Raw genomic sequence first — 25,863 nt, 5'->3', positions numbered from 1 at the left:
GTGGGAAAGCCTGATCACCTTGTATATACCCCAGCGCTTAGAGCAGTGCTTGGCACATAGGAAGCACTTAACAAACACCATTATTATTATTACTAGAGTCTAACAATGCTCGCAAGAGCAAGTCTGATGTGGTCAGTCCCAGGGGAGGACACGGGATTGTCAAAGGACCTCCGTCATCACCCCTCTCTTTCCTTGCTGTTGCATTCCAAGAACAATTTAAAATTGCATGGTAAAGAGAACAGTGTCAGGGATTTCCTCTTTTCCCACTCCCTTTGCGTTGTCATGTCTTGCTCCCTTTATTCATCACCCCCACCCCACAGCACATATATATATATAAATCAGTAACTGATTTATTTATATTAACATCTGCCTCCCCTGGTAGACTGTAAGCTCATTTTGGGAAGGCAATGTTTCTTTTATATTGTGTTGCACTCTCCCAAGTGCTTAGTACCACACTCTGCAAACAGTAAGCACTTAAAAAACACGACTGATTGACTGACTTGATTGATTTGAAACAACCTGACCTCTCATTAAAAATAGGAAAATAAAAAGCTGCTCAATATTTACTCAGCCTCCACAAAAGCTATCCCCAGGGCAAGTGCTGCTGGGGTGCTTCCCCTCTCTCCAGCCTCTTTGCTTCTGCAATGGGACTTATGCAGCTCTACCAACACCTGCGTGATGCTCAGCCCAAAACCTTGGCCGCCTCTACCCTATGGGGGAGAACCAAAGAGGTAGTGAGTGGGTAAGTCATTTCTCTGGCCTTAAGGAGCTGGGTCATAGATCTGACATACTTAATGTATTCTCTGAGAAATAATGGTCTTGTTTTTTTAAGGACTTTTTAAAAAAAGGCTTGCATTTTGCAGAGAGAAAATAATTTACTTCATTGGTTGATCTAGTGAGAGAAAGGGAGATGGGAAGATAAATTATATTTGACCCATCAGCCCTGCTTTCTTAAATGGCCCATGGAGAGATATTAATCCATTCATCTATTCAATTAAATTTATTGAGCACTTACTGTGTGCAGGGCACTGTACTAAGCCCTTGGAAAAGTACAATAGAACAATAAACAGTCACATTCCCAGCCCATAATGAGCTTACAGTCTAGAGGTGGGGAGACAAACATCAATACAAATAAATGAGATTACAGGTATGCATTGTAGGTGCTGTGGGGTTGGAAGGCAGGAAGAGCAAAGGGAACAAGTCAAGGCAACACACAAGGGAGTAGAAGATGAGGAAAAGTGAAGCTTAGTCTGGGAAGACCTCTTGGAGGCAATTTGCATTTAAAGATGTGCTCTGAAGCCGGGGAGAGAGACTGTCTTTTGGATTTGAGGAGGGAGGGCATTCCAGGCAGCAGGCAGGATGTGGGCGAGGGATCGGCAGCGAGACAGGTGAGATCGAGGCACAATGAGAAGGTTAGCACTAGAGGAGCGAAGTGTGTGGGCTGAGTTGTCGAAGAAGAGAAGCGAGGTGAGGAGGGAGCAGGCAAGGTGGTGGAGTGCTTTAAAGCCAATGGTGAAGAGTTTTTGTGTAAGGTGGAAGTGGATAGGCAAGCACTGGAATTTTTTGAGGAGCAGGGTGACATGTCCTGAAAGTTTCTGTAGAAAAATGCTCCGGGTAGCAGAGTGAAGTATTGACTGGAGTGTAGAAAGACAGGAGGCTGGGAGGTCAGCAAGCAGGCTGATGCAGTAATCCAGGAGTGACAGGATGAGTAATTGTATAAATATGGTAGCAGTTTGGATAGAGAGGAAGGGGCAGATTTTAGTGATGTTGTGAAGATGGGACTAATAAGATTTAGTGATGGATTGAATATGTGGGTTGGGTGAGAGAGAGGAGTCAAGGATAACACCAAGGTTAAGGGCTTGTGAGACAGGAAGGATGGTGGTGCCGTCTACAGTGATGAGAAAGTCACGGGGAGGATAAGGTTTGGGTGGGAAGATAAGGAGCTCCGTCTTGGTATCTTTTCGGGACTTTTGGTTCTAACAACGGCTCCAGAAAATTTGAGCTGAAGGAAGTCCTGATAGAATTTCACCAACAATCATGCATAGAGCCTCAGAAAACAGGAATCTAGCTGTAAATTACATTAGTTAATTGGCAGCAAACTCTGCTCAATAAAGATAAACACTGAGTAATGAGTCTTATACGAGGCTGAAACTTCTCCTAAATGGAGAGAATGTCGCAGTTCCTATTAACCAGTATAGAGGGAACGTTGGGAATTACTGTTGAAACATTCTCAAAGCCCCAAAACACACAAACAGGATGCTGGTGCAAATGGTAGAGAAGCAGAGTATTCATGAGGAAGGGGGCTGAGAAAAGAGGTTGGGCTATTTTGGGGTAGTGTTTTTTTTTTTTTTCATTTCCATAGAGGTTTTGCATAAAATGCCAAAGGCTGATCATACAAGTCAGAGAAAGGGAAAAATAATAATGTTGGTATTTGTTAAGCGCTTACTATGTGCTGAGCACTGTTCTAAGCGCTGGGGTAGACACAGGGGAATCAGGTTGTCCCACTTGGGGCTCACAATCTTAATCCCCATTTTACAGATGAGGTAACTGAGGCACCGAGAAGTTAAGTGACTTGCCCAAAGTCACACATCTGACAAGTGGCCGAGCAGGGATTCGAACCCATGACCTCTGACTCCAAAGCCCGTGCTCTTTCCACTGAGCCACGCTGCAACCAAATTGAGGATCAGAAGCAATCTTCAAACCAGAGGTAGCACGAGCTAAATGGTGACATCTTATTTATAGGGACAAACCAGGTTGTTTGTAAAGCGTCACTGTAATTCTTTCCCATCCCAGTGCCTTAGTGGATGGAGCATGGGCCTGGGAGTCATAAGGTCATGGGTTCTAATCACAGTTCTGCCAGCTGTGTGACTTTGGCCAAGTCACTTACCTTCTCTGTGCCTCAGTTACCTCATCTGGAAAATGGGAATTGAGACTGTGAGCCCCACGTGGGACAACCTGATTACCTTAGAACAGTGCTTTGGCACATAGTAAGCGCTTAACAAGTACCATAATTATTATTATCTAGAATTGGTTCCATCAGATAATTAAGTTCATAAATCCATTTTTAAATTTTTGAAGCAGAACCCTGAAACAATTTAGAATGGAACTCAGATGTGAAGCAAACCAGTCAAGAGGATACTGGCCAGACACTCACCACATCCAGAATCCCACCCTGGCTCCAGCACTGAATAACTGAGACACCCAAATCTCTTAAGATCTCTGGGTCTAAATTTCTTTTTCTCTTAATCAAGAAATCAATGGTATTTCCTGAGCACAAAACACTGAACTAAGGACTCAGGACAGTATCACTGTAGCAAGACTTCTTCTCGGGTCGCAAGGGACTACTGTCTAATAGAGGGATATAGTCCAAAATTACTAGCAGTTGGGATAAAGATAAGATTATATTTGTTAAGCACTTAGTATGTGCCTAGAACTGAGTTAAACTCTGGGGTAGATTACAATACAGTCTGATCGATAATGTTCCCTGTCCCACATGAGGCTCATAATCTAGAATGGGGGAAGAAGTAGTAGTCAGTGCCCAATTTTGGAGTTGCAAAACCCGCCCCTTCCTCTCCATCCAAACTGTTACCACATTAATGTAAGCACTTATCCTATCCTGCCTTGACTATTGTATCAGCCTCCTTGCTGACCTCCCTGCCTCCCGTCTCTCCCCACTCCAGTCCATACTCCATTCTGCTGCCTGGATCACTTTCCTTCAAAAATGTTCAGACCACATTTCCCCGCTCCTCAAGAAACTCAGGGGGTTGCTCATCCACCTCCGCATCAAACAAAAAGTCCTCATCTTTGGCTTTAAATCATTTAATCACCTTGCCCCCTCCTACCTCACCTTGCTACTCTAGCTCAACCCAGCCCGCACAGTTCGCTCCTCTAATGCTAACCTTCTTGCTGTACCTCGATCTCATCCATCTCACCACCAACATCTCGCCCACATCCTGCCTCTAGCCTGGAATGCCCTTCCTCATCACATCAGACAGATAATTTCTCCCGACTTCAAAGCCTTATTGAAGGCACATCTCCTCCAAGATGCCTTCCCTGAGTAAGCCCTCCTATCCTCTTCTCCCACTCCTTTCTACGTCGCCCTGACTTGCTCCCTTCATTCATCCTCCCTCCCATCCCCACAGCACATATGTATGTATCTGGATATATATCTGTTATTTATTGATATTAATGTCTGCCTCCCCCTCTAGATCGTGAGCTGGTTGTGGGCAGGGAATATGTCTGTTTTGTTGTTATACTGTACTCTCCCAAGTGCTTACTATAGTGCTTTGCACACAGTAAGCATTCAATAAATATGATTGATTGAATGAATGAATGAATGAATGAATGAATAAAGAAACCAAAGCACAGTGAAGGAACTTGCCCACAGTCACAGAGCAGGCAAATAGCGGAGCTGGGATTAGAACCCAGGTCTCCTGACTCCCAACCCTGTGCTCTTTCCACTAAGTCAAGCTGCTTGAAGTGTTCTTCCTGTCAAATTAGTTCATCCCTTCAAATAAGGAGGATAAAAAGATTAGTACAACATCATCAGAATTAAATAGCTGAAAAAATAATTGAGTATGCAAATAAAATTGGATATGTACAGTAGTGCTGAGGCTAGGAATAAAATACCTAAGTGCTCAGGGTGACTAGGGTGCTGTCAGTTAACTATGGAAGGCTTTTTAAAGGAGGTGACTGGTGGATTGGAAGGAGAAGGAGGTTCCGGGCCGAGGGGACCACTTGAGAGCCAAGCGTGAGGTATAGTTAGAAGGTGAGCAGAGTATAAGATAGGAATCTTATATCATATTATAAATGTTACAGTATATATATTATAAAACATGTCTTATATTATTAATTTCCTTTATTAATAATGTCTTTAATTAATACATTGATTATAATAATTGTATTAATGCCTCCCCCTCTAGACTGTAAGCTTGTTGTGGGCAGGGAACATGTCTACCAACTCTATCATATTGTATTCTCCCAAGTGTTTAGTACAGTGTTCTGGATATAGTACACACTCAATAAATAGAATTTACAAATGCAATTGATAGGGAACAACATATAAAGAAGGGTGATAAGTAACGCACAACTATGAGTAATTTGTGCTTGATGTGGAAATAAATGGACAGTTTTAAAAGGTTTTTGAAGAGTGGAGAGACATGTGTTGAGTTACACTTCAAGATAATGATTGATGAAGTTACATGGAGCAAAGAGGGAGAGGCTGGAGGCAGGGAGAACAGAGGGGAGGCCGATACAAGTCTCCCTGTGGAATGATTGATGATTGAACTAGGGTGGTGGTTGTTTGAATGTAGAGAAAGGGGAAGATCCATGAGTAGAGTAAGAACCAGCACGATTTAACAGTGGACTGAATCTGAGACTTAAAGACAGTGAAAATTAGCGATACTAAATCAGGGTCAGGGTGGATGGTGGTGTTATATACTGAGATGAGAAATGGGAAGACTAATCCCTGCCCATCCCTCACTCACAGGATTGTTATAACAAATAATAATGGTAATACAACAACAACAACAATAATAATGATGATGGTATTTGTTTAGTGTTTTCTATGTGCCAGGCACTGTTGTAAGCACTGTGATAGATACAAGATAGTCAGGTTGGACACAGTCCTGTCCCACAAGGGGCTCACAGTCTTAAACCCCATTTTACAGATAAGGTAACTGAGGTCCAGAGAAGTTAAGTGACTTGCCCAAGGTCACACAGCAGACAAGTGGTGGATCAGGATTAGAACCCATGACCTTCTGACTCCCAGGCCCGTCTTCTATCCACTACGCCATGCTGCTTCTCTGTTTAACACTTACAATGTTTTAAGTCCTGTACTATGCATTGGAGTAGATACAAGATAATCAGGTTCCATAAAGAGCTCATGTTCTAAGTAGGAGGAAGATGAAGTATTGAATCCCTATTCTGCAGATGAGGAAACTGGGGCACAGAAAAGTGATATGATTTGCCCAAAGTCAGACAGCAAGTTAATGGCAAAGCAAAGATTAGAACTCAGGTCCTCTGATTCCCAGGCCTGTGCTCTTTCCACTAGGTCATGTTGTTGTGCAGATAAAAGGAGATATTATATGTAAAGGTGTTTGAATCGTTAAAAATCCAAGGCATCACCAACTCCTTGTAAGTCAACAGAAAGCAATCAAATCTCAAAAATGCATTTAAAATGTTTAGGAGAAAATTCAGACAAAAATTTTCACACTCTCATAAGTTTCAACTCCGCTATAAGGGACTGGAAAACTTTTCCCAAAGTAACCACAAAAACAGCAGCACCTCATGAGTCGAAGAAGATGGTGGGGGAAGGAATAAGAAATTGCTTGGAATAAACTTCCTAGCCTGATACCCTTTAACCCACGTCAAAAGAGAAACTGTAGGTCCCCAGTACACAGATGAGGAGGTCATCTGATTTTGCTGTAGTCTTTGTAAGTACTTTGCTATCAGCTGCTCAAATGGTATTTTGCAACCTCTTTCAACAAATCTCTCACTGACTCACAAAGATCCCTCAGTTGCCTAGTGAAGCAGTACACCAGACTGGGGGATGAGGGGAGCCCGGGAAGGAGAAGAGTTATTTTTCTTGTTTCTCTTTTGCTGGTAGCATCTTGGAGTCCCAGTGGAAGGCTCTACAAAATAAGTATTCCAGCTTGCTCTTTTCTGCATGGCTTTGCAGGGAATCAGAAGTGAAGGCCTAAGAAATGACCCAGTGAAAATCACAAACCATCCCAACAAAGCTATCCTGCAGGGCTGGTGTTAAATGAATGGAATACATGATTAAAGAGGCAGCAGAGGGGAGGATATCTGAAAAGCTTCCAGACACTAATGGTGACACTAATGGTGAAACTAATGGTGAAACTAAAGCTTCCAGACACTAATGGGAAAACCCTCTTTTCCCCCTTTCCCTCTGCTCCTCCCCCTCTCCCTTCCCATCCCCTCAGCACTGTACTCGCCCGCTCAACTGTATATATTTCCATTACCCTATTTATTTTGTTAATGAAATGTAGATCGCCTTGATTCTATTTAGTTGCCATTGTTTTTATGAGATGTTCTTCCCCTTGACTCTATTTATTTCCATTGTTCTTGTCTGTCCATCTCCCCCGATTAGACTGTAAGCCCATCAAACAGCAGGGACTGTCTCTATCTGTTGCCGACTTGTTCATTCCAAGCGCTTAGTACAGTGCTGTGCACATAGTAAGCGCTCAATAAATACTATTGAATGAATGAATGAATGAAAGTGAAGTGAATTAGTGAGCAAACTAGAAAATAAAGGTCAGGAAAGCCACTATTTGCCAAAAGAACTAGGGGTTATTTCCTCACTGTTTGTTATAGGGAAGGCTCTATGGGAAATGGATCAAAAATAAGAAACGGGGTTATATTTGAGAAGGATCAAGGATTCCTACTCCACCCTTTCGTTCTCTACAACTCAGTCAAATAACCACAAGTAATGGAATGTTTGATCATCTTCCTTACCTGAGAGCGTTCACCTCCTCACTGGAAACGAAGACACTCTGGCTGGTGGTGCTCATCTGAGACTTTAGGATCTTCAGCTCTACCTCCAGCTGTGCAAAAAAGATAAAGGAGGACAGATCAGTAGAGGTGATATTTCAAACAACCAATCTATCAATCATACTTATTGAGAATTTACCAAAGGCAGACAACTGTACTTGGGGCTTGGGAGAGTTTAATATGAGTTGGTAGACACATTCCCTACCCTTAGGGAGCTTAATAATAATGTTGGTATTTGTTAAGCGCTTACTATGTGCTGAGCACTGTTCTAAGCACTGGGGTAGACACAGGGTAATCAGGTTGTCCCACGTGAGGCTCACAGTCTTAATCCCCATTTTACAGATGAGGTAACTGAGGCACCGAGAAGTCAAGTGACTTGCCCGAAGTCACACAGCTGACAGATGGCGGCGTCGGCATTCAAACCCATGACCTCTGACTCCTAAGCCCTTGCTCTTTCCACTGAGCCATGCTGCAGCTTACAGTCTAGAGGGGGAGGTGAACATTAAAATCAATTACAGATGTGTAACTGCTACGGGGCTGAAGGCATGGTGAATATCAAGTGCCTAAAGGGTACAGATCCAAGTGTATAGGCGACACAGAAGGGAGTAGTGGAAATGAGGGCTGAGTCAGGAAAGGCCTCTTGGATGAGATGTAATTTTAATAAGGCTTTAAAGGTCGGGAGAGCAGCGGTCCGGCATACATGAAGGGGGAGTTTTGCTGCTGAAGTGAAGAAACAACCACTTCAAAAGCTACTCAGGACCAAAACATACAAGTTCATCCACCAGTTCTGATGATAAGGAATTACCTTCAATATCCACAAATAAAGAACCAAGATAAGCACTTACTGTGAACAGAAAATGAAAAGACAAATCCCTTAGTATCAAATATACTGAAAATCCCTGAACCTTACAGCAAACTTTGCTGGTTAAAAGATTTTCATTTCTATTTGGCTCAAGCTCTTCCTCAACTCTCCAAACCACAATAACAACAATAATAATGATGACATTGGCACCGGTAAAATGCTTACTCTGTGGCAAGCAGTGCCTAAAATCAGACAACAGGCATATGGAGAATACGGAGACGTAGTCTGGCTCAGTGGAAAGAGCACGGGCTTGGGAGTCAGAGGTGTGGGTTCTAAGCCCAGCTCCGCCACTTGTCAGCTGTGTGACTTTGGGCAAGTCACTTAACTTCTCTGTAACTCAGTTACCTCATTTGTAAAATGGGGATTAAGACTGTGAGCATCTGATTACCTTGTATCTTCCCCAATGCTTAGAACAGTGCTTGGCACAAAGTAAGAGCTTAACAAATACCATCGTTATTATTAATTATTATTGTAGGGGATGTTGTGCCCCTGCTCTGACCTGCCAGAGTTTCAAGGCCGAGGCTGTTTTTTCACGGTTATGGTATGCGCCCTGGACATGCGCAGATCGAGCTGGTAAACACCTTATCGAAGCTGTTTTGCTTTTGTAGTGATGTCACGTGGCATATAAAGGGGTGGCTCTACTTAGGCGGGGAGTGGGGTGTCTCCTGTGCCCTGCCGCCACCCAGGGCTGTCCCTTAAGTAACTTCCCCAAATAAACCACTTTTATATAGATCTCACTAAGCCTGACTGGCGTGGTCTGCTTCCTTTTCCGGAATCTGGGCAACTCGACGGCATGTGCCGTTACATTATGATATGGCAGATCTGGGATTAGAACTCAGGTCCTCTGACTCCTGGGACCATGCTCTTTTCACTAAGCTAACCTACTTCTCCAAACTCATCTCCTAATTTTGAAAAGGCAACTGATGCAAGGGAAAGCTTTGATTTCACCTTCAGGTGATTCTTAGAAGGTAGGAGGTTCTTATTGATTGTATTAATCCTAGTGGAGTGAATGATGATGTCAGCTGGAAATCGAACTGTTTGATCTCATCCATTTTTGGTTGTTTTTCTGTTACTGTTATGTGTCCGCTATATGACGTTACATATCTCTTCTTAACTTGGCTATAACAGGATGGAAGAATTAGGAAATGGTCTTCCCCACAGAGAGGCCTATTCTGATATAACACAACCCTCAGGATGGTGGCCAGTAGATTCAATAGAGAAGCAGCGTGGCTGAGGGGAAAGAGCCCGGGCTTGGGAGTCAGAGGTCATGGGTTCGAATGCCGACTCTGCCACTTGTCAGCTGTGTGACTGTGGGCAAGTCACTTAACTTCTCTGGGCCTCAGTAACTTCATCTGTAAAATGGGGATGAAGACCGTGAGCCTCACGTGGGACAACGTGATTACCTTGTATCTACCCCAGCGCTTAGAACAGTGCTCTGCACATAGTAAGCGCTTAACAAATACCAACATTATTATTATTATTATTATTAGGAAGAAATGGTTGTGTAAACATGCTTTCCAGCCCCTGCCTCACTTTAGTAGAGTGAAAGCTGCCTGTTGTCAGCAAACTAGTCTTGTACTTCCCAAGCTATCAATTCAATGCACGGCATTACATTAAGTAATCTCTTAAAAACAACACTGAGACTACAACTATTACAGTACTCTGTATTAAAAACTCTAAGTTTGCAAAAGCACACAATCAAGGAGCAATGTGTGACATGGGTGTGAAGGCTTCTACTACTGGACATAACAATGAAGAAATTCGTCTCAAAAAAAAGTCACGGAAGGATATTCAAACCACTCACCCCCAGCCCAATAATTCCCATTGAATCAACAATAACTATAACCTAAGGTTCTTCAATAATCATACATTCATTCAATAGTATTTATTGAGCGCTTACTATGTGCAGAGCACTGTACTAAGCGCTTGGGATGAACAAGTCGGCAACAGATAGAGACGGTCCCTGCCGTTTGATGGGCTTACAGTCTAATCAGGGGAGACGGACAGACAAGAACAATGGCAACTAAATAGAATCGAGGCGATGTACAATTCATTAACAAAATAAATAGGGTAATGGAAATATATACAGTTGAGCGGACGAGTACAGTGCTGAGGGGATGGGAAGGGAGAGGGGGAGGAGCAGAGGGAAAGGGGGAAAAGAGGGTTTAGCTGCAGAGAGGTGAAGGGGGGGTGGTAGAGGGAGTAGAGGGAGAAGGGAGCTCTGTCTGGGAAGGCCTCTTGGAGAAGGTGAGTTTTAAGTAGAGTTTTGAAGAGGGGAAGAGAATCAGTTTGGCGGAGGTGAGGAGGGAGGGCGTTCCGGGACCGCGGGAGGACGCGACCCGGGGGTCGACGGCGGGATAGGCGAGACCGAGGGACGGTGAGGAGGTGGGCGGAGGAGGAGCGGAGCGTGCGGGGTGGGTGGTAGAAAGAGAGAAGGGAGGAGAGGTAGGAAGGGGCAAGGTGATGGAGAGCCTCAAAGCCTAGAGTGAGGAGTTTTTGTTTGGAGTGGAGGTCGATAGGCAACCACTGGAGTTGGTTAAGAAGGGGAGTGACGTGCCCAGATCGTTTCTGCAGGAAGATGAGCCGGGCAGCGGAGTGAAGAATAGACTGGAGCGGGGCCAGAGAGGAGGAAGGGAGGTCAGAGAGAAGGCTGACACAGTAGTCTAGCCGGAATATAACGAGAGCCCGTAGCAGTAAGGTAGCCGTCTGGGTGGAGAGGAAAGGGCGGATCTTGGCGATATTGTAGAGGTGAAACCGGCAGGTCTCGGTAATGGATAGGATGTGTGGGGTGAACGAGAGAGACGAGTCAAGGATGACACTGAGATCGCGGGCCCAAGAGACGGGAAGGATGGTCGTGCCATCCACGGTGATAGAGAAGTCTGGGAGAGGACCGGGTTTGGGAGGGAAGATGAGGAGCTCAGTCTTGCTCATGTTGAGTTTTAGGTGGCGGGCCGACATCCAGGTGGAGACGTCCCGGAGGCAGGAGGAGATGCGAGCCTCAAGGGAGGGGGAGAGGACAGGGGCGGAGATGTAGATCTGCGTGTCATCTGCGTAGAGATGGTAGTCGAAGCCGTGACAGCGAATGAGTTCACCGAGGGAGTGAGTGTAAATGGAGAACAGAAGAGGGCCGAGAACTGACCCTTGAGGAACTCCAACAGTTAAAGGATGGGAGGGGGAAGAGGCTCCAGCGAAGGAGACCGAGAATGACCGGCCAGAGAGGTAAGAGGAGAACCAGGAGAGGACGGAGTCCGTGAAGCCAAGGTGAGATAAGGTATGGAGGAGGAGGGGATGGCCGACGGTGTCAAAGGCAGCAGAGAGGTCAAGGAGGATTAGAATGGAGTAGGAGCCATTGGATTTGGCAAGAAGGAGGTCATGGGTGACCTTAGAGAGATTATAATCTATCATTATCATAATACATAGAGGAGAACGCCCCAAACTGATTTGGGGAGGCAAGATGGCAGTGTCAGTGGTGATTTCTATTATTCATTTCAGCTGCTTCTGGTCGGACTTCCCAGAGGTCTTGCCCCATAGGAAGCTCAGAAAGAAACAGGCTCTGCAACCGACAGGATGCTGAGTGTTTGCAAGGGTGCGGCTGAAGATGGTGGCTGAGGGAGAAGAGAGTATACCGGGGAACTGCCTTTTTCCCCCCGACATAAAGTATTCGTGAAATCCTTTAAGACATAACTGCAGGTATTTATTGCTATTGTTCTTGTCTGTCCGTCTCCCCCGATTAATAATAATAATAATCATGTTGGTATTTGTTAAGTGCTTACTATGTGCAGAGCACTGTTCTAAGCGCTGGGGTAGACACAAGGGAATCAGGTTATCCCACGTGGGGCTCACAGTCTTAATGCCCATTTTACAGATGAGGTAACTGAGGCACCGAGAAGTGAAGTGACTTGCGCAAAGTCACACAGCTGACAAGTGGCAGAGCTGGGATTCGAACCCATGATCTCTGACTCCAAAGCCCGTGCTCTTTCCACTGAGCCGCGCTGCTTAGCGGGCCCGGGGCCACGCATGACCCAGGCATCCTCGTTCCCGGATCCCAGAGCTCCGGTTGGCTCAGAGCCTCCACAACAGGAGCCTTAGATTCCCGCTTCTCAGATGCCACATCCCCTCCCTGCACCCTAGGGCCCTCCTTCCCCACCGGGCCACAAAACAAAACCAAACAAAAACAAATTTTAAAAACCCCTCAAAATAGCTCAGCCTCTAGGTCCTAGGCCCTCTGCCCCCACACATGTCAGTCTCGTCCCCAGATAACGCGCTTTTATGCACCTGCTGGAATAGGCAGAGTCTCGGGAATAGGGGGTGCTGCCCCGGGAAACTGTAAACCCGTCAAAGGGCAGGGACCGTCTCTATCTGATACCGATTTGTACATTCCAAGCGCTTAGTACAGTGCTCTGCACGTAGTAAGCGCTCAATAAATACTATTGAATGAATGAATGAACAGAAATGCGAAAAAGATGACTTTCATTTATCTTTTGAAAGAATGAGCTGGGGGCCCCAGAGATTCTTGGGGGGAAAAAAAAATCAGGGCTGCCACCTCACGCCTCTACATGTTTGTTACCTGCAAAAATCTGCCCTGATTCTGTTAAGCCAAAGGAAACCAAGTAAATGTTCACCTTGTGCCATCCGGCTGGAAAAACATTAATGCATATTAGCAGGCCAGCAGGATTATCACAGATGTGAAATGCTTCCTTCAATTTTCAGATTACTGAGCTTATCTTCCTCCCTTGCTTGGCCTAGCGTAGATGGCCGGGATAAAGCTGGAAAACAGGCTCTCTAGATAATTCCATGGGATGTGAGCTGAGGAACCAGAGACTGGTAGTTTACCTCAATTTCAACCTGCTCGTATCAGTGAAACATTCATTACAGACCCCGTTTTCAATCTCTGCTGAAGGTTGGGTTGATGTTAGTTATTAGATTCTGGGCGGCTTTTTGGTGGTTGTGCAGGGATGGCATTTAAAGATGGAGGGCTGGTAAACACATAATCTATCACCCATTCAGCACATTCAGCCTTGAGTCCCACTGCCACCTGCTCACTGACATGCCCAGATAAATCACCATCTTCCTCGGTGGGGGGAAAAGCAGGGATTTTTGAACTGGGGGCTGTTTACTACAGGAGGAAGCTTTGGAAAGATAATCACGGTGGAAGCCCTTATTTTCCCATTCCACTTAGGACAGACAAGTTAATCACAGGGGTACTGTGATAGCCTTAATAGCAGGTTGATGTCTATCTTGATATGCTTAAGAGCACATCCCCGTTACATCCCCCTCTGCAACTCAGTTGACTCCATCAGAAATGGAAATTAGGATCATGATAATTTGTGCTGATAAACTCAATTTAGACAAGTATACTCTGAAAACAGAGGTGGTAAACTCCTACCCTGTGCTGTAAAATCCCTGAACTGACAGTTCATCTCGCTCACTGTTATCACCATCATCATCAATGATATTTATTGAACATCTACTGACAGCAAACTGCTTATGCTTGGGAAAGTATAACTGTAGCAAACCTCACTTTAACTAGCTTCCAGGAGCTCACATTCTACCGGAGCAGGCAGAAAGATGATCAGTCTTTCAATCCATCAATTACTGGTAATCAGTGATTAGAAATCACAGAGCACTTAAGAGTGGGTATACATGATCCCTGCTCCTAAGGAGCTTACAGTCTCTCAGCAGAGGGACATTAAAATAAAGTACAGATAGGGAAAGTAGTAGAGTATAGTGTTGCGGGGCTGGGATATCACAGTACTTCAGAAGTTCACAGCCAAGTATAGGGGAGACGAGGGACGACGAGGGTGGAAGGGGAAACCAGGGCTTAGTCAGCGAAGGACTCCTGGAGGAGATGTGATTTTAGGAGGATTTTGAAGGTGGGGATTGTGATGGACTGTCAGATATAAAGGGGGAGAGAGTTCCGGACCTGAAGGAGGACATGGGCAAAGGTTCGGTGGCAAGACAGACGAGATCGAAGAACAGAGAATACGTTGGTGTTAGAGGAGTGAAATAAATGGGTTGGGTTGTAGTAGGAGACCAGCAAGATAAGTAGGAGCGGGAGAGCTAACTGATTGCCTTAAAGTTGATGGTAAAGAGGTGGATGGACAACTATTGCAGGTTTTGGAAAAGGGGGGTGACGTGGACTGAACTTTTTTTAGAATAATAATCTGGGCAGTAGAGTGACTTTTGGACTGGAGTGAGAGAGATAGAAGGCAGGGAGATTTGCAAACAGTGAGAGCATTAGGAAGAGCAGGGATAGGGAAGGAAGGGGAACTTCCAGAAAAGTTTATTGCTCACATTTTGCCGAGAATTAACGCTTTCAGGCCCAAGGTGGGTAACTGGAAAATTGGCTCTTTTAGGGAGCTCTGTGGATCCTTGAGGTCTGAGAGAGTGAAATCACCTCCACAAAACCACAGTATAATACTACCAGGGTGTACTCTCTACTAGTCCCCTGGAAGGGCCTGAATTACCACCATCAGAATGCTGTAACCACAGGATGATGGACAGCGGAGAGCTTGGCCTAGGCCTCAGCCTCGAGCTCCATCTACTAGACTAGCAATCACTTCGACTGGGCAATTTGCAATGTTAGTTCGGTTTTCCCACCCTACAGTTCCCACAAGGTATTTTTGTTGTCTGTACCTAGCTTGGGACAGGCTTCCCATGCCTAATTCCACCTCAATCTGGCTCTGGTTCCTTACTACCCATGGGGAGAAAACTCCAAAATACCTGAGTCCAAACCCAGTCTAGCTGTAGTTCAGGGGCCCTCTGACACCCATATACAAGCACTTTGCATATGTGCAGCCTCATCAGATACACATGAGCATAGCCAAGTTGCCATGCAGTGGATTTTCTCTCCTCCCGCCCCACCCCATTCCCCTAACAATGGAGAAAGATGGATATAATGGCAGAGTAGGACATCCAAGCCAGATTTTCAGGGAAATCCAGCCCAACCCCTTCTGCAAGACAATGGGCCCAGCACATAGCCCCATCATTGCAGGGCTCTACATGTTGTCTCTTTCTGTTTCCACTTCAGGCTATTCTCAGTGGTCTATGTCTAAGTTTGCAAAGTCACCTTTTCCTCTAGTCCATCTGCAGTAACTAGTAACAGTTATCTATTAAGCACCTACTGCGAAAAAAGCACTGTATTAAGCATTGGGAAAAGAGTACACAGATGACAATTAGACATGGTCCCTGGCCCTCAAGATGCTCACTATCTAGGAATTAGGTAGGTGGATGATGGCAACAGACACAGAGAAAAGGTGAAACGACAAAAACAGAACAACAATGCAAAAAGACAAGGGCAAGAATAAATGGAAACTATGGAAGATTGTGGATCCATCCTTCTCGCCACTCAGGCCTGGGATATTCAAAATTCAGTAGCACTTTTTCCACTTTAGAACTCTGATACTTCATAACTTTCCTAAATTCTCTAGACGATGGACTGGAAAAATGGAGCCATGAAGGAACCAGAGAAAGGAAGGAAGATGAAGGACCACAGAAGACAAGACAAAAAGTCCGCTGCTTGCTCCAAGCCACCCTCATCTCTGGCCTATTTATTCTACCCTCACATCGTACTGCCTCTTTCAGAGTCCTTTATCCTCCTTCCACCACTGTAAGAGGTATCAGACCTACCACAGAACCGATTCCTATAGGATCATGGGCAAGCACTTTCCTATATTCTTCACCTCTATACATTTTTGTTTTCTCCTTGATTCCCCTCTTTCTCGTATCTCAATTCTCCCTCCCCCTTTTACTGGTCCTCTTTCTTGTATCCCTTATCCCTCTCCTAACTTCTCTTACTCACCCCAACTCCCATCTCCAATTCTGGGTTCAACCTCCCTTTCCTTTCCCCTTCCCCCTCAGCCCCCTCATGCCCTTGGTTTTTCTCATATAATCGGTGTAGCTTCCGCTCTCTGAGCACCAATCCGGGCTTGGACCTCCTACTGCACTATCAGGGAGATGAAAGGGAGCCCTGCTCGGATGGATCTTACTCTCCAGGATCCCCTCGCCTTCTACAACCTCATTTTGAGCACATGCTGGATGATGACCTCAGCTGAAGGAGCCAGCATAGACCTTGCTGGATTCCATTTCAGCAAGGACTGGGCTGATGCAAGTTCTCTCCTCTATCTTGAGGACTAACGTTCAGACTACGTGAGTCAAGGAGGTCTGTGGATTAAAGAGCCAAACCACCCCACACCCATGGAGAAAGCATAAATAACCGACTTGCAGGTTGTCTAGGTTGTGAGGGTGGAGAAAGGTAGCAAGAAGCTTTAAAATTAAATTTACCCGGCTGCACTGTTAAATCTGATTAAATGCAGAACCATTAAGAGAGGCAGGTACAGATAAGAGGTTGTGTATGCCCTGTTTACAATAAATGCTAATTTGGACCCCAAAAATAGCCAGCCAGAGTTACTGGTCCCGGTTTGTATTCAAGAGATGTGAAAATGCGTTCAGGAGCTTCCCATTGGGAATGGAAGCCTTGCGACCCCAAGTTTCATGTTCCTGATGTAGCCTTATAGTAAAGCTAACAACCTGGACTACATGGTTAATTGCAAGTGAGAGTGCACTGGAGCTGTAAAGGAAATAGTGAAACCATTAAAAAAAAAATCTACTGTTTACTCAACAAAGGACTAATGCGAGTGAAAATTCACCCAGGCTAAATAAGAACAGAGTTGTATGAAGCTGGCATGAAAAGGTGGATCCAGAGGTTGTATTTACCTGCGAGTCTCAATACAATTCAAGGAGCTATTTGAATACATAAATATTTAAACAGACAAAAAAAACTCAACCAAGTCAGGTTTAGAAAGGCACAGGCTGCTAGATGGCTGGATGGAAAAGAGAGGCGATTACATGACCTGTGTGATCATCTTTACACGAAATACCCAGTTTACCACAAAATACCCTAGACATCAATTATTCCAGTCACACTGCCTGCAGGCCTCCCTGATGGAAACAGCCCAGAACGGTTCTCATTGGCTTTCCAGCTTGCCCCCTCCTTTTCCTGTAATCCAAGATTCAAGGAGCCCAGTTTCTTTCCCCTCCTCATAATTATTAAGTAACCAAGGAATGACTCCTGTTCACCCTTTCAATCTCAAGAAGCAGAAGAGAGAACAACTTCCCCTCCACCTAGCAGCGTGGCTCAGTGGAAAGAGCACAGGTTTAAGAGTCAGGGGTCATTGTTTCTAATCCTGGCTCTGCCATCTGTCAGCTGTGTGAATTTGGGCAAGTCACTTAACTTCTCGGTGCTTCAGTTACCTCATCTGTAAAATGGGGATTAAGACTCACATGGGACAACCTGGATTACCCTGCATCTACTCCAGCGCTTGGAACAGTGCTTGGCACATAGTAAGCGCTTAACAAATACTAACTTTATTATTATTATTATTATTCTGAGAGCGGGCTTTGCCTGTTCCTTTGGGACCTGTAACAAAAGGCCAGGCACACCTCTCAAAGATGCTTCTTTGACCTAAATGCTGACTGCCTTCAAGGGACCGCACAGCTGACACCTGCACTCTGGGCAGAAGTGCTGGGAAGCCGGGTTTGCTGGACAGTTCCTAGGCCCAACTTTAATTGGGCCTCTGGCCCACAGGCTCTTTCATTCATTTATTCATTCAATCGTATTTATTGAGCGCGTACTAGGTGCAGAGGACTGTACTAAGTGCTTGGGAGAGTACAATATAATAGTAAGCAGACACATTCCCTGCCCACATATAGCTTACAGTCTACTCCTAATGAGAGCGGAAGCACTCCTTCAGCCTGCGGAGAGCCGCTTCTGGGGACTTATTTCGGCCCACTCATTTTTTTCATGGGCTGAAAATCTGAGGAAGAACCTTCTCATTTCAAGAAAGCTTTTACTGGGTTGCTTGAAACTTCGACAGGTTTGTGAAGAAGAAACACCCAAAGCTCCTGATGGAACAGAGTGATGTAAATAACAAACCTTTTATTTCCCTCTGTAGCTAGACCCTTCTCAGCCCCGAACACCTTCCTGGAGGAATCGCACACTTCATCTCTCACTCGGAGGTAGCATTAAAATATGCCAGGGAATTCATTAGGCAATAGGTCAAAAGGCACAAGGATTAGCTTTTTTCCCCCTCAGGGGAAAATGATCCTTGTTGCTATTGTTTGGCACGAGAACAAGAAGCAAGAAAATTGTATACACAACTGTCGCACTTTAAAACTACCTATTTCACACTTCATTGAAAAATCCTGTATTTATAGATGTTTAAAATACAAGAACTAATTGGATCAGATCTACCCAGAATCCTCCTATGTGTACCACCTAATGTTATGTATGAGCTAAATCTCTAGTTGTTGTTTTTTTTAATCAGTGAGAAAAAAGGGTTTAAATGTTAGGCATTCTTCCAGAAACCAGCTTCCGAATGAAAGCTTTTTTTTTTTTTTAATAGTACTGACTATATTTACACGGAGACAACACACAGCATGGTCTAGTAGATAAGGCATAGGCCCGGGAGTCAGAGTACGGTATTCTAATTCTGGCTCTGCCACCTGACTGCTGTTTGACCTCCGTCACTTGACATCTCTGGGACTCGATTTCCTCAGTTGTAAAATGGGGATGAAATGCCTGTTCTCTCTCCTAGATTGAGAGCCCATGAGGAAAAGGGACTGTGTTCTACCTGACTGTCTTGTTTAAACACCCCAATGTTTAGTAGGCACATAACCAATACCACAATATACTATGTAATATTAATATACATACACAGGTTATGTATAACTTTTCAACTTCCATCCCTCACTAATACAGTCCACACATGGTCCTTTTACTCCTGCGGCTGCTAAAGAGAACAATTTTTCAAGTTTATACCGAATGTCACTCTATTTCATTTCCAAATATAATCTCCTGGAGAGAAGGTTCACTCTCCCCGTTTCCAATCTCTAAAGTTAATACACGAATTTATATTCCTTTCTCCCACTCGCTCTCCTAAATTAAGAGGTGTAATTACTAGGAGCGCTCGCCACAAACGAAGAAAGTACCAAGGGAGAAGGGGCTGTCACCACTGGCCGCCTAAGGCAACCTCCCCCAACCCCCATCTCTAATTTCTTCCCTTCCCCCAGAGAAGGCTGCTTATGAGGCAGTTTCTATCTTTCCCAGTAGGGAGAGAGGACAGCTTGCCACGTGGAACTTGAAGCCTCCCTCCAGGAAACCAGTGAAAAACAAGTTACAGGAATCCTTTAGGCAAGTCAACGAGGGGCCATTGAGCCCTCATCTCCCTCTCTGGGATGTGTGGGACTGCTGCAAAGAGTTCTGCTTAGACTGTGAGTTTGGTTTCTAGGCATTAAATGCTTATTCAAGATGTTTATTCATCCCCTTCACGTCTCCACCCCAGGGGGACGAGGAAGATGTGGAACAGCTCTAAGTAAAGAACATAACGCAAATCATGCTGTATACTTAAACCAAATCTCTTCATGGTACCTCATTTCTAGGGTGGGAAAGCTTTCCCACCTATATTTAATGAGAGGCTTTTTGTCAAGCCTGATATTCAATCTGCCAGACAGAGTAAGGGCCATGAAGTTAGAAAAGGGATGGAGGCCTGTCACTTGCGTATATTTGTACATATTTATTACTCTATTTTATTAATGATGTGTATATATCTATGATTCTATTTATCTATTTTGATGGTATTGATGCCTGTCTACGTGTTTTGTTTTGTTGTCTGTCTCCCTCTTCTAGACTATGAGCCCGTTGTTGGGTAGGGATTGTCTCTATCTGTTGCCATACTGTACTTTCCAAGCACTTAGTACAGTGCTCTGCACACAGTAAGTGCTCAATAAATACGATTGAATGAATGAATGAAATGATTTTTTTGAAGACGGCCACCTGCATGGAAAACCACCCACTCATATACCCTTAAAATGGTTTTGTGGAAAATATGTCCTAAACCTGTTTTCTGAACAAGACCAGTAAATACGCTCCATGAGAGGATGCTGGAACAGTCAAAGAAAATGTTGTCTTTTGCAGGACCTGATTGAATTCCATTATATAACCGATTTTCAAAGATGCAAAAATGCCTGGTATGCAAATAAAAAGACGTATGCAAGACTGTTGATTGATCCCACATCACATGTGTGTAATAATCAAATATGCATCTTTGAGAGCAGATTTTCCTTCATAGTGTGAACCAAGAAACTAACTACTCTTCTGAGTGCGACAACCTGGTCTGGTCCTATCTGCTACTGCTGTTTCCCGGCAATTATTATCATTAGCTGTCACATTGTGTTTTTGAGATTATGCCTCATTATGCCTTTACAACTTTGTTTTGGGCCTCGTTGCTTGCGTATACCTCCTCCCAACCACACTGTGTTGCTTCGACCATTACCTCATGATGCGATGGACTGCATTCCAGCATATCATGGTTGGGTACCTTGGCGTTGACTTCGACTTGTAGATGAAGACAAGGACACTGCTCAAGGAGTTAAGGGTGCTTTTGCTTGTCAGGCTGCATCTCACAGCTCTGTAGCCCTTCAGCTGAGTGGGCCTAACTGCAATCGATCTCTGTCTAAATTCCTGGAACACTACAGATCCCCTATTATAATGCTCTTCAATGGTAGCATGTTTTGCAGTGATTGCAAAGTAAGACCTTCATTGTCTGTTAGTGTCTTCTTCTTTGCCTCAACCTTAAAAGATTAAAACCCATCTCAACCGATGTTTATTCACAATTTGGCATAAGAATGTTAGCACAAGGTATCGTTTGGCTTAAAAGCTTGTGAATATTTACCCAGATACACATAAAAAGTTGGGCTTATTGGAGAGAGCGTGGATCTGGGAGTCAAGAGAACCTGGGTTCTAATCCTGGCTTGGTCATTTTTTGCTTCTCTGGACCTCAGTTCCCCCATCTGTTCAATGGGAATTAAATCCTCTTCCCTCCTGCTTAACTGTGAGCCCCATGTGGGGCAAAAACTGTGTCCAACTCGATTATCCTGTACCTACCCTGGCAGTTAGTACAGTGCTTGGCACATAGTAAGCACTTAACCAAAACCATAATTACTAATAATTCATAATGGATTCAAAACATTTTATTGGCGCCATTGCTATTTGATCTAACTAGAGTTATTGTGTTCATACCACTATTTTAAAATATTTGCACAAGAGTATGTGACAGTGTGCTTGACATGATTTTCTACACGAAGCAGCACTTTAGTTCTCTTTCGATTTGCTTCATTTTCAGGGAACCAGTTTAGAGCTCTACCTGGGGCATTCCTGACTCCTTTTCAAGAGGCTCAACCAATCGGGTAACAGCAAGACATGTCTCTCTGTTTCTTCACCTTCCTCTTCCCTCTGTCGCCTTCCCTTTAGAAACTAATCAGAGGATGTGGTTTTTCAACTCAATTATTCTTGGAGAACTTTAGCAGTCTTTGTTCAGTTTCAGGCCCTGAGAAAGGCAATAGGCCACATGAGAAATCTAGGACAGTCCCTTGTTCTAATGCCCTCAGTTGCCCACCCTATCTCTTCTGAAGAAGAAAAGAGACCAATCATCATCATCACGTTCTCTAGCTCTCAAGCTCCTCACGGCTCAGCCCTGCCACTTCTACTGAGGTTCAGGCAAACAACTTTTCCAAGAAATACTGGCATCTTCCCATAAGGGAAAAGAAAACTGTTGGTGTTCACGGACAAGCGAATAAATGCCAAAGGAACTAAAACTGAAACGGTGACACTGTCCTTCTCCTTGCCCAGCTTACGAGAGTAATGGAAGCAGAGAGACCCAAACCAAGACCAAAACGATGACACAGTCTTTCTCTTTGCCCTGCTTAGGAGGGCAATAGAAGCAGAGAGACTGCAGAGGACCCGACAAGCTGCTTACAATAAAAAAGGCTGAACTACCCATCACCGAAGGGTAGCAAGTTACCTGACCAAACAGTAACACTGTTGAGAAACACTGATTTGTACACAGGTTAGCCAAGTGTGGAAAGAGGAAGTGGAACGCTTAGCTCACCTTCGATTTCTGCCAACGGAACCAGGTCAACCAAGACACTTGGCCCAGGGTAAAATGTTTTACCCTCTTTGAGAACCCGGTTCAGCATTGGTACCTTCAATACTCACCCCATTCACTAAGATGCCTTAAATTCTTCAGACAAGCAAGGGAGAAGAAAATTTATCAGCCCACAGAATTTTCAGTGACCTGCAGAGCCCCAGGAAACAGTGAGGGAAAAACAAATAAATTTTTAGGAGCTTTTGGGCAGCGAAAATGCAGACGGGCAGAGGTGGAGTAAGCGAGGCAGCTGCTCTGGTGTAACAAAGAGGAACGAAAGGGGGTCTGGAATGACTCTCCCTCTATCAACCCCGACAGTGGAGTCCTTTACCCTCACCATATAGTCCTGTGATCTTCCCAACTTCAGGGCTCCAACTACCTACCTGGGAAGAGCAGCACTCGGAAGGAGGTACAGAGGAGAGAGGAGCAGAGGTGGGAGGAAGAGGGAAATGGGCACCTCTGAATCCTCTGCTTGAATTCAGGGTCAGAAAGAGACTCTGAAGGCCAGTGTAGAAGCCAATGCAGTTGGCAGGGACCTCAATGCCATCCCAGCCCTGTATCCCCAGGAACTGTGGATGCAGCCATATCAAGGCACCTCAGCAGCAGCAGAGATGAAAGCAACCAAAATGACATCAGGGAGGGAGGGAGCAGACAGAAACAAACAATCCTCTAAAGACAGTCCTTCTCCCACGGGGTTACCCTGACTGCATAGAATTTCCACACGTTCACAGACGAACAGGCAAGTGGAGCCAAGGAGAGAGATACAGGGAGACAAAGTAGGAGACATAAAAAGTGAAACACACAGAGAGGCAGCAAGTGTCCTTTCAAATACCATGAATGCTTCAGGAGTTTCTGATAGTTTTTCATTACTAGCTTAATCTTGGCCCAAATGATTTGACCATAAAAACAACAACCATGATGCAGAGCTCTGCATAGCCAGCTAGAACGATGACTGTTTGAGAAACACTTCTCTAGAACTTCAAGAACCTGCGGGCTGTGGCCTGAACTTAGCTTCAGTCCCATCAAACTTGACAGGCACCCATGGGATCGAGAGGCAGGCAGAGCACTGACTAAAGCAAAGACTGGTGCAAAAAGCCTCAGCAGGGAGGGAGGAACAGGATGAGGATGAAAGAAATCTCAGAATCTGAATTTAACACTGAAGGCAGCACCAATTGGCTGCAGTCTAACAGCTGTGGTATTTGATACAAAAAGGCTTAAGAGGTTAATGAAATATTCACATAGAAATAAAATACCTCTTGACAGGACAGCGCTTGTAATACAACCAATCCCTGTCAGCCTCAATTAAGTGATTCCCCCAAAAGGGAGACGGAAGCCCATTCATTCTTCATGCAAAGGTCAAACAAAGGGCCGTTCTTTACTATCTTCGAGCCTCTACAGATACATCAAGATCTGGCACTTCTTCCGGAGTTCTCCTCTCGCCCGTCCAGGCAATGTTCAATGGCTTAATTTTTAACCTTCCAAAATCCACTCAGATCACCACCTTGGTAAAATTTCAAGGCGAGTTTAGATCTCGGGGGATGCCTGGATCAAATCAGTAGGTCAATGAAGCAAAGGAGCACTTGCCCTTTCACACATACCCAGCAGAAGGAGTGAAAACAGTCAGAATAATAATAATTGATAATAATTATGGTATCTGTTAAGAGCATTGTTCTAAACTCTGGGGTAGTTACAAGGTAATAAGGTTGTCCCACTTGAGGCTCAATCTTAATCCCCATTTTACAGATGAGGTAACTGAGGCACAGAGAACTGAAGTCTCAAAGTCACATACCAGACAAATGGCATAGCTGGGATTAGAACCCATGTCCTCTGACTCCCAAGCCCAGGCTCTTTCCACTAAGCCATGCTGCAACCCCTAGCAACTCAGTGAAATCAGGGAGACCAAGGAGTATGTTTCCCCGCTTTGAGTGGTTTGGGTTGAGAGGATAAAAATCCAAAAGCAAACCCCTCTGGCATACATAATTACTGTAACATCCTTTTGATTTCAAGTTTTTAGAGTGTAGCGCAAGGTTTAGGACAAGCTTCATTATATGTGTATACATACACACACCAACACATAGTTGCATATAGGTGTGTGTACATATAACTCTCTATATATTTGTGCTATATATATATATATATATATAGCAATTCCTTCTTTTGAAACAGACACGGGGGTGTGTGTGTGTGTGTGAGAGAGAGAAAGAGACAGAGACAGAGAGACAGAAGCCTTGCATAATGTGAGCCATCCTTGTGACATCTAATGAACAACAAATAGGGGACTGGGAAGGCGCAATACAAACAGGAAGGAAATTTTAGGGGGTGGAGAAATAAAACTGCTATATCCCACCTCTCTCCCAAGACTGGTTCCAATACAACAGTTAGGCTGAGGACATGACTGAGCAACTCCCCAACAAACTGAAATTAGAGGATCAAAGATATCTCCATGAATATATCACAGCTGAACATATAAATGGCATCTTTTAGTGTGAAGGACCACTATGTAAGTGACTCCATTGCCTTTTTCAATGTCAACATCACCTTTTAAGAGCTATCATTCAAAACCTCTTTCCCCTCTCCTTTGGCAGACAAATACTCAATTCAAACCAATGCAACCTCTAGAGGGAAAAAGAAGGATTCAACAAGACAAGATGAGATGATCATAAGAAATGATAGTGCATGATATGGAAGTATCATAAACCTCACCTGTTACCAGAGCACATAAAGACACACAACTCAATAAACCACTTCTTGCCTAGTATAGGAAGCTGAAGTCTAACCATGAAAAATCTATTCTCAACCTCCTACTGCATGGAGTCTGGTGTTAGATTGGTGGGTGACTCTGATGATGAACTCTTCTTTGTGAAAAGCAGTCTTTAAAAGTGTTTAGACTTAAGTGTTAGGTTTGCTTTCTTAGCATCTTGTTGAGAACCATCTTATCACTATCTCCCCCTCAAGGTTGCCCATGTTGAAGGTCTGTATCCCCAGCCTATTAAATTTATTTGATACCCACTGGGATATGGATATTGGACAACAAAACAAAATAGCAGGACTACTTTAAAGTAAAGAACTTCAGATGGCTGGGCATCACTGCAATTGAACAGATGAAAAAGTTCCATAAAACCAAGTTTAAATGATCAGCCAACCCTCTCTCAGTCATCTGTGGGATCCTACAATGTTCAGTCATTCCCGGAATCCCATGAAAGGCTATTGTCAGATTTCAGAGTCAGGCCTTCTTAAAACCTAGATGGAAACAGTCCCAACACTGAAAACAGTGAGAGTAGCTTGATTACATTGGGACTCAGCATTGCCTAGTTGAAAGAGGACGAGCCCAGGAGTCAGATGTGCTGGGTTCTAATCTCGGCTCCACCAATTGTTTGCTGTGTGACCTTCAGTGAGTCACTTAACTTTTCTGTGCCTCAGGTCCCTCATCTGCAATATGGGGATTCAATACCTATTCTCCCTCCAGACTGTGAGCACTAGGTAATGTGGGACCTGATGATCTTGCAT

General features: G+C 44.5%; 1 protein-coding gene across 1 annotated transcript in view; it reads right to left on the bottom strand.

Annotated features, from left to right (window-relative positions):
- MAD1L1 (mitotic arrest deficient 1 like 1) overlaps positions 1 to 25,863 on the bottom strand; it is a 575,141-nt gene that overhangs the window by 250,457 nt on the left and 298,821 nt on the right. Inside the window, exon 14 of the mRNA XM_029056371.1 lies at positions 7,477 to 7,565. Coding sequence (XP_028912204.1) covers positions 7,477 to 7,565 — 89 coding nt within the window. The remainder of the gene's footprint in view (positions 1 to 7,476; positions 7,566 to 25,863) is intronic.

Source organism: Ornithorhynchus anatinus, chromosome 2 (assembly GCF_004115215.2).
Source record: "Ornithorhynchus anatinus isolate Pmale09 chromosome 2, mOrnAna1.pri.v4, whole genome shotgun sequence".
Lineage (NCBI taxonomy): Eukaryota > Metazoa > Chordata > Mammalia > Monotremata > Ornithorhynchidae > Ornithorhynchus > Ornithorhynchus anatinus.
Note: the sequence above shows the minus strand (reverse complement) of the source record. Positions and strands in the feature narration are given on the sequence as shown.